General features: G+C 45.5%; 1 protein-coding gene across 3 annotated transcripts; it reads right to left on the bottom strand.

The window, feature by feature from the left end:
* Window positions 1-4,240: 4,240 nt before the first annotated feature.
* On the bottom strand, window positions 4,241-9,612 carry LOC136453073 (uncharacterized). 3 transcript variants are annotated; one of them, XM_066453654.1, is made up of 3 exons: window positions 9,366-9,612; window positions 6,211-6,338; window positions 4,241-5,728 (listed from the first exon to the last, which is right to left on the bottom strand). In XM_066453654.1, exon 3 carries the CDS (start codon window positions 5,714-5,716, stop codon window positions 4,514-4,516), a length of 1,203 nt encoding a protein of 400 aa, XP_066309751.1. In that variant the 5' UTR covers window positions 5,717-5,728; window positions 6,211-6,338; window positions 9,366-9,612; the 3' UTR covers window positions 4,241-4,513. The 3 variants fall into 3 exon arrangements, with proteins under 3 accessions (XP_066309751.1, XP_066309750.1, XP_066309749.1); XM_066453653.1 differs by lacking the exon at window positions 6,211-6,338 and adding an exon at window positions 7,519-7,561; XM_066453652.1 differs by lacking the exon at window positions 6,211-6,338 and having other exon boundaries at window positions 4,242-5,728; window positions 9,366-9,611.
* Window positions 9,613-10,456: the final 844 nt, after the last annotated feature.

Raw genomic sequence — 10,456 nt, forward strand, 5'->3', positions numbered from 1 at the left:
GGCTAATTCATTGTGAAAAGAGAGCACTAACTTTAGTAACATGTATCCGACGACGGGGGAAACAGTGGCTCCACGGACGACAGTCTTCTTTGCAGGAGCTCAGGACTTGGCTCACGTCTGGTCGCTTATTGCGAAAAACAACACCATGACGGTGTTTCCACAGATGGCAGCATCACATGAGACTGAAGGTAGGGAAGAGCTGCCGCGGAAGGTTCTCTGGTCTACCGATCGCCCAGAGTTGCACTGTGTCCGGGATGGAGTCGATCCCCAGTTTTGCCCAAAAAGCTGCAGCAAACGGGCAGTCTCTGAATAGATGATCTTCAGTCTCCAGACTCCCATGGAAGACAACACATGTGTCATCTTCAAGGATGCCTTTCCTGTAGAGGTTTACACGGTATTGGAGCCGATTTTGAAGTACTAGTCACCCGAAGAACTTCACTTTCGATGGGGCGTGGCTTTGCCAGACAAACTTGAAGCCCGGCGTGGGAACACTTGCGGAGCCAAGGCCCGGCCACCCTGGGCCGGTGCCCGGGCTCACAATCGCCATCACACACACCCATGCATCATGCAGATGTCACTATAGCAGGGTAGCATGAAGGCCTGCCTGGGAGCCTGGGAAGGGGTTGCAGGGAGGAAGGGCCGAAGGGGCAATTGAAAAATGCAGCTGCAATTGCATTGCATACACTGCCTTCAAAAGTGGATCCCTCCCCTACATCCCTACCTAGTACCTACAGCTTGCATCGCACCCCTGTGGACTCTGGATAGATGGTCATTCTTTTTGTACGTAATCTGGATAGATGGTCATAACTCTCCTCGTTTACTACTACAAGTCTCCACTACTCCGTACTATTGCTCGGAGGAGTTGAAGCTATTTTTTTTTTATAGAAGAGCCCGAGCTGTAGAAATATATGCCCATGCTCGCTTGGCTGTTAAATCATAACTGAAAGTACTGTTGACTGATTTATTATGAGAGAAAAATACTATTCGTTGGCTGAAAAAATACGGCTTATAAGACAAGCGAACAGGACGATAGCTTCTTCTTCCTCTTCACAAATTTAATATAAATTATTATAAAACTATCGCTGGAGCTGTTTTTTCAAACATTTTTCGAAATGGTTTCAGCTCAAAAAAAAAGCTACTCTACGTGAAGAGCCAGGACATCTAAAGAGGTGCCAGAGCTTTGCCAAATAGATCCTTAATAGTATGTTGCGTCTCGCCCAGGCTCCACGAAAATCCTGGCTCAGTCACTGCGTGGGAACAAAACAGTGTGTGTGGATGCTTTGTAGATCTTAGCGATGTCCAAGCAGCGATCTCCTTTCTCAAACATACTGAAACGGTCATCCTCATTCGGTGTAAGGGAAACAGTGGAGAGTATGCCTTCAAGCAGGCCGCATTCGACATCAGCTGCATTAGACAATCTTGGAACAAGGAAGGCACAGAAGCCTCGCTGCACCACTTCTCGGACCGATACTGTCTTGTTAGAGCTGTGGCCATGGAGGATAGGGAAGGTGCTGCAGAGAGACTGCCCGCTGATCCAAGTGTCGTCCCAAAAAGACGTGGATCTTCCATCACCAATTGCCAAGGAGGTGATGCATCACTAAGATTTTGTCCTAGCGTTGTTGGAGCATCAATGGAGAATAGAGGAAGAGCTGCTAGTCGGTTGGAGTGAATGAATGAGAAAGATGACCGTTGGGGGAGAGAAGGAAGAGTATAAATACTCCACCTCAACTCCCACGGCCGGCCCGACAGACAGAGCATGGAGGCTCTGTCCATAACACGTGGAGGTTCCGCCTCCAAGCGCGGAGGATCCACGCACGCTAGAACAAAATGGGAATAAGAAGCTCTTGGCATTTCGTGGCCGGTTGAATATAAGGTGTAGATGGACATGAGCACTTGATTCTTCCTAGCACACTATTAATATCCCCCTTGATACTACGGCTTATCATATACTCAAATTCAAACAGAAAACAAAGTAAACTAGTTCTTTTAGCCTTTCCAATCCACTCTTTCGAGTTGGGTGTCTCATTTAGTGTTTCTTTGCACCCATGATACATCATACATTGTCAAATACTTACAAAAGCCATTAAACCTTTAATTATACGGTCAACATCACCAAAAATCCACTTAGAGCTTGATTGCACTTACAATTTGCCATCACTCAAAAAAGGAGATAGTAATCCTAAAGCTAGATTTTGAAAAGACATTTGAAAAAATTGAGCATCAAGCAATTCTCAAGCTCATGGAGGCTAGGGATTTCAGTAGTGTTTGGCTTTCCTAAATCAAAAGCATACTATAACACCCTAAAATTTTGGCCTAATTTAAAAATCACTAAAAAAATTGAACTTTTAAAACTTTGCATAGGAACTAGAATATATAACCAATAGAGATAATATTTACAAAATAAATTAACATAGGAAAACAAACTTGATGTGTGAAAGTTTGAGTGCTTGAGTGTTTGCTTGCTTGTTGAACATATGGTGGTACTTCATTTCAAAATTGCATTTGAATTTGAATTCAAGCCATTTCAAAATAACATAATAGGAAGTATGGAAAATAGAAAAGAGCTACTAGGCTCCCTCTCCTTTCCCCTCTCCTTTTGGCCTGCAGCGCAGCCCACCTCCTCCCCCTTCTTCCTCTGCCGCGTGGGGCGGCCTATGGCCCAATGCAGCAACGGCAGCCCACGTCCCCCTCCTCCCCTTCCCTCCACTGACAGGTGGGGCCTGGCTGTCAGCTCTTTCTTCCTCCTCACGCGAAGTCGCGTCCGCGCCGCCGTACCGGCCGCGCCGTGGCCCATCCCGGTGCCATGGAAGACGAGCACATAGTCGCGGGGTTGACAATGCCCCGAGCTGTCCCATCTCTCCTCTCCCTTCTCTCTATGTCCATAGCGCGTCAACGCCGGCATAGCAACTGGCAAGGGAAACCCCATCGACGTGACCAAGCATGGCGCCGACCTCGCCAGAGTACCAACAGACGTGGAGGCGTCCAGCTCACCATTACTAAGCTCGAGCATGTGCGCGAGGTGGAAAATATCCACCGGCGAGCGAGAAAATATCTCACCACTGCTATCGACCTTGCCGGCCTATAAAAGACCTGGCCGGGGAGCCTCCTCCGCCTCAACCATCACCGCTATGAGCTCCGCCATGAGCTGGAACATACCATCTCCCCCTCTGTTTCCCCTTTCTCCCTCTCGATAGAGTCCTAGGTCCATTTCCCCTAAATCGGGTATCGACGATGCCATTGGAGCCCTCTTCTTCTTCTTCCCCTCTCGCTGCGTCCCCGCCTAAATTGAGTGGCAGGTGAGTTTCCCCAGAGCCTTCTCCACCGTCTGGTGTAGTTAGTTTTTCTTCCTCACCTCTGTGTTATGTCGTCCCCGTGCGCCGCGCGCCACCGAGCCGCCATGGCTGGTGGCTAGCCGTCGGCGAGGCTCGGCTGGTCCTCATGCCACTCCCACTGAACTCCCCACACCCCCGCGCACATGCACATGTAGCTGGTTGAGTAGGATAGGCTCGTTAGGAGCACCTTCACCACTCGCTGCCGCCGCACTGGCTCCGACGAGCCACCGCCGCCGCCTCGCGCACTCGCTGTCGCCGTTGACCCCACCACCGGCCACGGTGAGCTTCCCCGAGAGTCGTCCACCCCTTAGACACCTTCACCAGGGCCTGACGCCGCCGGCGTAGCTCACCCCGGTGAGCTCGAGCCCCCTCCCCTGTTCTGGTTAGGCGCCGGCGGACTCCGTCCGGCCACCGTCTCCCTCCCCCCCTCTTTTCTCTCTCTATTGGGTGGGACTGGGGCGAAACGATGTCGCCGTTGCCGTCCGTCCCCATCCGTTACCTTTCCCTTCCCCTTTCTCTTTATGTCGTGTGGGCCACGGCCTTAACACCGCCGATGCCGTCCTCAGCCGACGTGGTAGTGTGGCCCACCTACCATACACTCACATACGCACACCACACACGAATGTCGGGTGACAAGTTTGACAATGACGAGTCAGTTTCCTTCAAAAAAAAAACAATGATGAGTTGGTCTGTTTCAGCTTTCATCCATGTCTGCCCTAACTCTTTAAATCATCGTTTGGATAGTCGTTTTCACAAAATCATTTTCTATATTTTTTCACTCTCCAACAGTTTTTTTCTATATCTGGTACGTACTCTAGAGAATCATTCTCACTGTCTATCTCTGTGAACACTCTAAAGAATCATTCTCACTATCTTGCTCCAGGGTGTAAATGAAACAACCAGTTTTCTCAATCATTCTTAAAAGTTGTGGAACAAGTTGCTGCAGCAAGTCATGTGTACTGTAGTTAGTAAATACTTACAAAAGAAACCTTCTATCTGCTTTACACAGGCAGACATTCTTTCTGCAAGAATTTTGTTATGGGAGTTGTTTGTAGCTGTTTGCTGGTAGTAACAACATTGTTCAACTGACATACAAAAATATGACTGGCATACAAACATTTACTGTACCTCGTAGGCTAAATCAACGGTACCTCGTAGTAACAGAATACAGACAGTTGTTCCTAAGACACGGGGAGGGCATTACTGGCGACCTTTGCGGCGAGCGGGACGGCCACCAGCATCTCCACGATGGGGAGGATGTTGCTCAGGAACACCACGCACGCCGCCGCGTTCTTGTCGCGCCGGGGGCTGCAGAGCGGCCCCGCCACACGTCCCAGGCTGGACACGACGGCGGCGAGCAAGGTGAACACCAGCGCCTTCGTGTACATGTCGTACTCCGGCGTTCCCAGCAGCGCGGCGTAGGCCGCACCCAGCATGCCGAAGCCGAACGTGGCCACGACGGCGGTCGGCAACATCTCCATCTTGTTCTCAGCGGCCTCCCGCTGGCCCTGCTCTGCAGTGTCGTCAGCGAACAGATTCACGGCATAATACATGGCAGCTACTGTGATCTCCGGGAAGAGTGCGAGCACAGTGTCGCCACCGAGAAACTCCTTGGCAATAGTCACCGCGGTGACCGCGAGCAAGGCGATGACGGCGTCCTTCAGGTACTTCACGAGGGACAGCACCTTGTCCCTCGCGGCACTAGTCCTGTACCCAAGAGGCATGCAGGTGGCCACGACCAGGAACACGCTGAGGGCCGACGCCAGGAAGGACACGGAGAGATCGAACCGATGGCCCAGCGCCCGGAAGCTGGAGTTGTTGAGGTAGCCGAACAGGAGCGTGGTCTGCACGGCGAAGGCCGTCGCTGTGGCGAACAGGGCAACCTTGCGGCCGCTCTTGATCCCCGCCTCGAACGCCTCGTCGCGCATGCTGTCCTCCGTCGGCGTCGCGTGGTACGCGAGAATGCCGATGAGGCCCTGTATAGGCAGCAGATTGAGCGACAACAAGATGCTGCCTTCACTTATGAGCAGCAGCAGCAGGGAGTTCGTCGCCACCAGCGCCGCGCCGCTGATGATGCAGAGAAACTGGATGAACCGGATGTGCCCCTTATGCAGCTGCCTGTGTCCTGACAAGAACAATTTCAGGTAGACCAGCAGGAGCGCAGAAAGGTAGGCGATGACCAAGAAGCAACCGCCGGCCACCAGGACGTGCCGGTGCAACAGAGCATCTTTGCGCACCGAGAAAGCTGCGGTGAGGAAGCCGGTCGCAGTGGCAATAGTGCCTTGAGCGAATGATGATGTACGCTTCAGTATCCTATTTGTTGCCTGCTTTGGCTCCTCCTCTGGATCATTCTTGGGAGGAGCATTCAACTCTGGGTCATCCATTGCGCTCTTTACCTTCAAAAAAGAAAAGTCCATAAGGGGTTAACAAACTCTCTCTCTAAAATTAAGCTAATTTCTAATTGTCTATGGAGTGACAATCCTAGTGCTCATAGATATCATTTGGCAAACTGGGAGAGTGTTAGTATGATGAAAGAATATGGTGGGCCTGGGGTCCCAAATCTAAGAGATTTGAATATTTGTCTTTTAGCATCTTGGATCAAGAGATATAATTTAGATGATCAAAAACTTTGGAGGAAGCTTATTGACCACAAATATGATACTAGTAAGGCTAATATCTTTGATAGTCCTACTGTTGGTGTTTCTCAGTTCTTTAGAGGAATGATCTGGGCAGCCAAAATGGGCTGTACTTGGAAAATAGGAAATGGTAGGAAGGTGAAGTTCTGGGAGGATAACTCTGGCTGGGTCCCTCAAGCCTAGCCATTCAATACTGGGAGGTTTACATTCTAGTTAATGAAAAATCTAAGGCAGTAGCTAACCTGTGGGATGGTGTGGATCTCAAATGCACCTTCCGTAGATGTGTTGACAATAGGTTAATGAACCTTTGGTCGGAGATTGTCCAACTAGCTTCTACTATTGTTTTCAGTAATGATGAGGATGCCCTTATCTGGAAATTCACATCCAATGGTATTTATTCCTCTCTGTCTTTGTATAAGATAGTCAATTTTAGAGGTATTTTACCATTCATGTGCCTGCTGTCTGGCAATTAAAAATTCCTCCTAGGGTACATTTCTTTCTCTGGTTATTGTCCAAAAACAAGTTACTGACTAGAGATAATCTAAGCTTAAGAAGGAAAGTAGATGATAAGTCATGTTTGTTTTGTATAGAAAGTGAATCTGTGCAACACCTCTTTTTTGAGTGTGCAGTTGCTAGACAAGTTTGGGTCTGGATTTCTGAAGTGATAGATAGAAATGTAGGTAGTTCCTTTGAATCAATCGGTTCTATGTGGTTGAGTAATAAGAGATCCTTAGTTAATAACATGTTCTGTGCTGCTGCCCTGTGGGGGCTTTGGAAGCTAAGAAACAGTCTATGTTATCAGGGTTGCCTTTGGAAGGCTGTGAAAATTTTGATTCAGCATGTAGTCAATATGCTTCAAAACTAGAGGTTGTTGTGCCCCAAAGAAAAGCTCTTGGAATTCAACCAGAAATTGGAGAAGCTGAGGAATATAGCTACAAGACCTCATCTGCTTTCTGGATGCCCCGGGTAGGAAAAGCTTGGGAGAGCTATCTCTACAAACATGCACACGATTGGCAAAGTCAAGCGCTCCCTGAAGATGTGAAGGATCATTTAGTTGGCTGTGAAGAAATGGTAGGGAAGGAGAATGAAAACAAGTGGATCAGCCTGATGGAATTCAAATCGGCTTGGCTCATGTAATAGTTGGGTTGGTGTGTGTGTATGCTATTGCGCTCGATGTTGAGCTGTGGATTCTGTTAAACTGGATGAATGTTGTAAACGTTTTGTCTTGGTTATTGCTAAGGCTGGGGCTAGGCCCTTAAACTCTAAAAAATTAAGCTAATTTCATAATGGATGACTATTAGAGGCGCCAATACTTTGCAAGAAAGTCGAGTGCTTAATTGAGGCCATGGTCTCAACATGTCAGAAGGTAAACAACTAGTAATCAATTCAAACCACAAAGTAAACTGCTAATAAATGAGCTTAACTAACTATAGAAAATGTACTCTAAAAATATATAATATATGAATTATCCAGGTCGCTACCCTAACACAAACAGCACACGTTAATTTTGTTTCCCTTCTGCAAAATCGTGTACATAAGCAGCGGTATACCTAACTAACAAAGGTTGATCAAGATTGTTGCATTCGCCCTTTTCTGAAAAAAAAATGGAGAATTACTTCTCAACAGATCTATACATATAACCGGCATTCAGAAAACTTATGATTGAGCTGTAAACACGCCAGTATTGAATATCCTGGCAAATAGATTCACATGTTCATTTAATAATATGCCGATTCAAAAGACTAGGCTTGCGATAAGATCAGTTTTCTTAAGAAACAACTACAGTGAAACATGGAAATCTAGCAGTAAGTTGGCTTCAAAACTTCAGGCCATGCTTTCAAGTCACCATAGACATAACCAACTAATTCCTCCTGTTTGCAAATACTTCATGTTTGAACAAGATTTGAGTCAAACCTTTAAAACTTTGATTACAAATATTTTTTTAAGTATTTATTATAGAAAAGAAACTTGAAGATCATATTGATGGATTTTTCTTGAAAAGTAATTTCATAACAAACATAAATGTATTAGATATGTTTATATTCTAAATAGTGATCAAAGGTATGACTTGGAGACTGTGTTATTGTCCAAAATGTCAAATAACTGCAAACTAGTGGGAGAACAAATCAGGTCAGCACACAAGGAAACTTTATTGGGCGTGTAACAAATTTTCTCTCAGATGCCAGCGCTGATTTCAAAATCAACGTCTGTCAGACGCCCCAAACTTTGAATGAAAACTGAGTGCTAAACTTTAGGCCATGCTTTCAACACAATGGATTACAAATGTCAGAGGGGTAAACATCTAGGGATCAGTTTGTACTTAGTACCACAAGATAATCTGTATAGGAATTTGAACTATGCAGGCCACAACTGAAACACCTAACCCAAAACGTATTGATATTTGACAACAACAGTGTTCTTATTGGGATAATACATTTTCTCTCTTGCTGCATACTACCCTTCAACATATTTCTAACCAAGGTTGAGGCGCAAAATGAAAGTAGCAAAAAGCTTACAAATGCTAACTACAAAGGACTAGGCTTGGCAGTTGGCAGTAAGCTCATATTCCATCAAGAATCAGCTATTGTGAAACATGAAAATTCTTTTTATGACTACAATTTCTTATATGATAAAAAAAAATCAGGCTTTAGACTTCTTCAGAGAAGAAGCATAAGACTAGAAGTATTACAAGCATACACACCCGAAGTTTAAATTCATTATAGGCACCCAACTACAGTCCAATACAAAAAATAAAGTAAAAGGCCCAACCATTGGATGCGAAGAAAAGCATATAGCTCTTGAGTTAGGCAGCTGTAAGTTAGCTGATAAACTTCAGTCCATGCTTTCAACTCACCAAAACACATATCAGAGATGTAATCAAGTAGAAATAGGTCATAGCACAAGACAACGCTAATTGACGATCTTAGCTATGAACTGGAGATCCTCTTATTGTTCAGTACAGGAACATCTAAGGCAAATATTACATCAGATAGTTCATTGGTTGTCAAATTTGTCTCCATAAAAACATACGTACTTCATAAGCTCTGTAAATATGATCGTCGTACATATTTTTTCCTGGATTGAGGTTTAAAAAGCTAACAGATAAACTGACATAGGAATTGCTAAACGTAGGACTAGACAGGACAGCAAGTTCAGTTTGCGTCAGAAAGCAACTATCTTGGGTAACATGGAAATCTTTGTCGTGAATAACATGGATTTGGCTACAGATCTGTCTGTGAAATAAATCATCTTTTAACACGGATTTCGCCACAAATCTCACTTGGAGAGGGTCCAAAAAGGGCAGAACAGGAACCTGATTAAACGCGCTTTAAAGGAAGATAGGCATGGAAAAGGTTCAAAAAAAACTGAAGCAAGCAACAAGGATTTGCCTGTGTACCTGTGAAGGATAGGAGTTTGCTGCCATGGAGGGGCGTCCGTCCCCGAGTAGCCTCCCAGCAGTGGTGGTCTTGAGTCTCTTGACAGTATTTGTTTAAAAAAAAAAGTCTCTTGACAGTAGGAACGAGGGGAGGGGATCAGGGGACGCTAGGCTACAGGCAAGGAAGGACTTCTGTTCCTAGTGCGTCAACGCATGGCTTGCTGGGAAATTTCTTGTCACACAACACAATAAATTATTGGTTTGTCCAAGAGTAGTATAAATTATCTATCCCCAGCCGTTACCTTTCCCTCCCCCCCTTCTCTTTATGTCCTGTGGGCCACGGCCTTAACGCCGCCGATGCCGTCCTCAGCTGACGTGGTAGTGTGGCCCACCTACCATACACACACATACGCACACCACACACAGCGCTAGGTACACTGTGGAAATTGCTAGGTACACCCGGCTAGTGTACACAGAGTGTTAAAAACCTATTTTTCCTGACTTAGAAAAATTCCTAGAAAATTTGCAAATAAACTAGATGCATTATGGAATTTAATTATGTAGTTTGCACATATTTCTATGCACCCAAAAATTCATATAAAATTCCACCTAGTTAAGTAGCTATAGAATAAACTTTTAAAATATACAACTTTTAAACCCTAACTCCTTTTCACATGAAACCACCTCTAGAATTCATCTAAAATCCAACCCTATCATTTGCACCTAGTACCACCATATTGTTCTCTGTTTGCTATTGCCTTTCCTTTTATGATTAGCGGTAGTCTTATTCGATCGATACGCCGATAGACGACGGTAATCGTCAGGAGGATGAGGACCCTAATTTCGTAGACGTGTCGGAAGGTGACAACGACAAAGGCAAGTCCTAGCTCCCCTCCCTACCATCTTGCTTGAAACCACTAAAATGCTAAAACATGACTATAAGATTATTACCCTAAAATATGAGCTCGGTCATTGTGATATGGTTATTGTTAGATTAAGATAAATAGTTATCTTGTTATTTCATGAGTTCCACGCTATGAATAGATTTAGGGATAATAATGAAACTTAAAATTTATTAAACCTAAAACTAAACCCCGATATGGGGCGAGTGG

Source organism: Miscanthus floridulus, chromosome 5, assembly GCF_019320115.1.
Source record: "Miscanthus floridulus cultivar M001 chromosome 5, ASM1932011v1, whole genome shotgun sequence".
Classification (NCBI taxonomy): domain Eukaryota; kingdom Viridiplantae; phylum Streptophyta; class Magnoliopsida; order Poales; family Poaceae; genus Miscanthus; species Miscanthus floridulus.

Coding starts and splice junctions, on each gene's coding strand:
- LOC136453073 (XM_066453652.1), bottom strand. CDS start 9,392: ATGGCAGCAAACTCCTATCCTTCACAG. Junction 5,729..9,365: donor CAAACTCCTATCCTTCACAG/GTACACAGGCAA, acceptor TCTTTTTTGAAG/GTAAAGAGCGCAATGGATGA.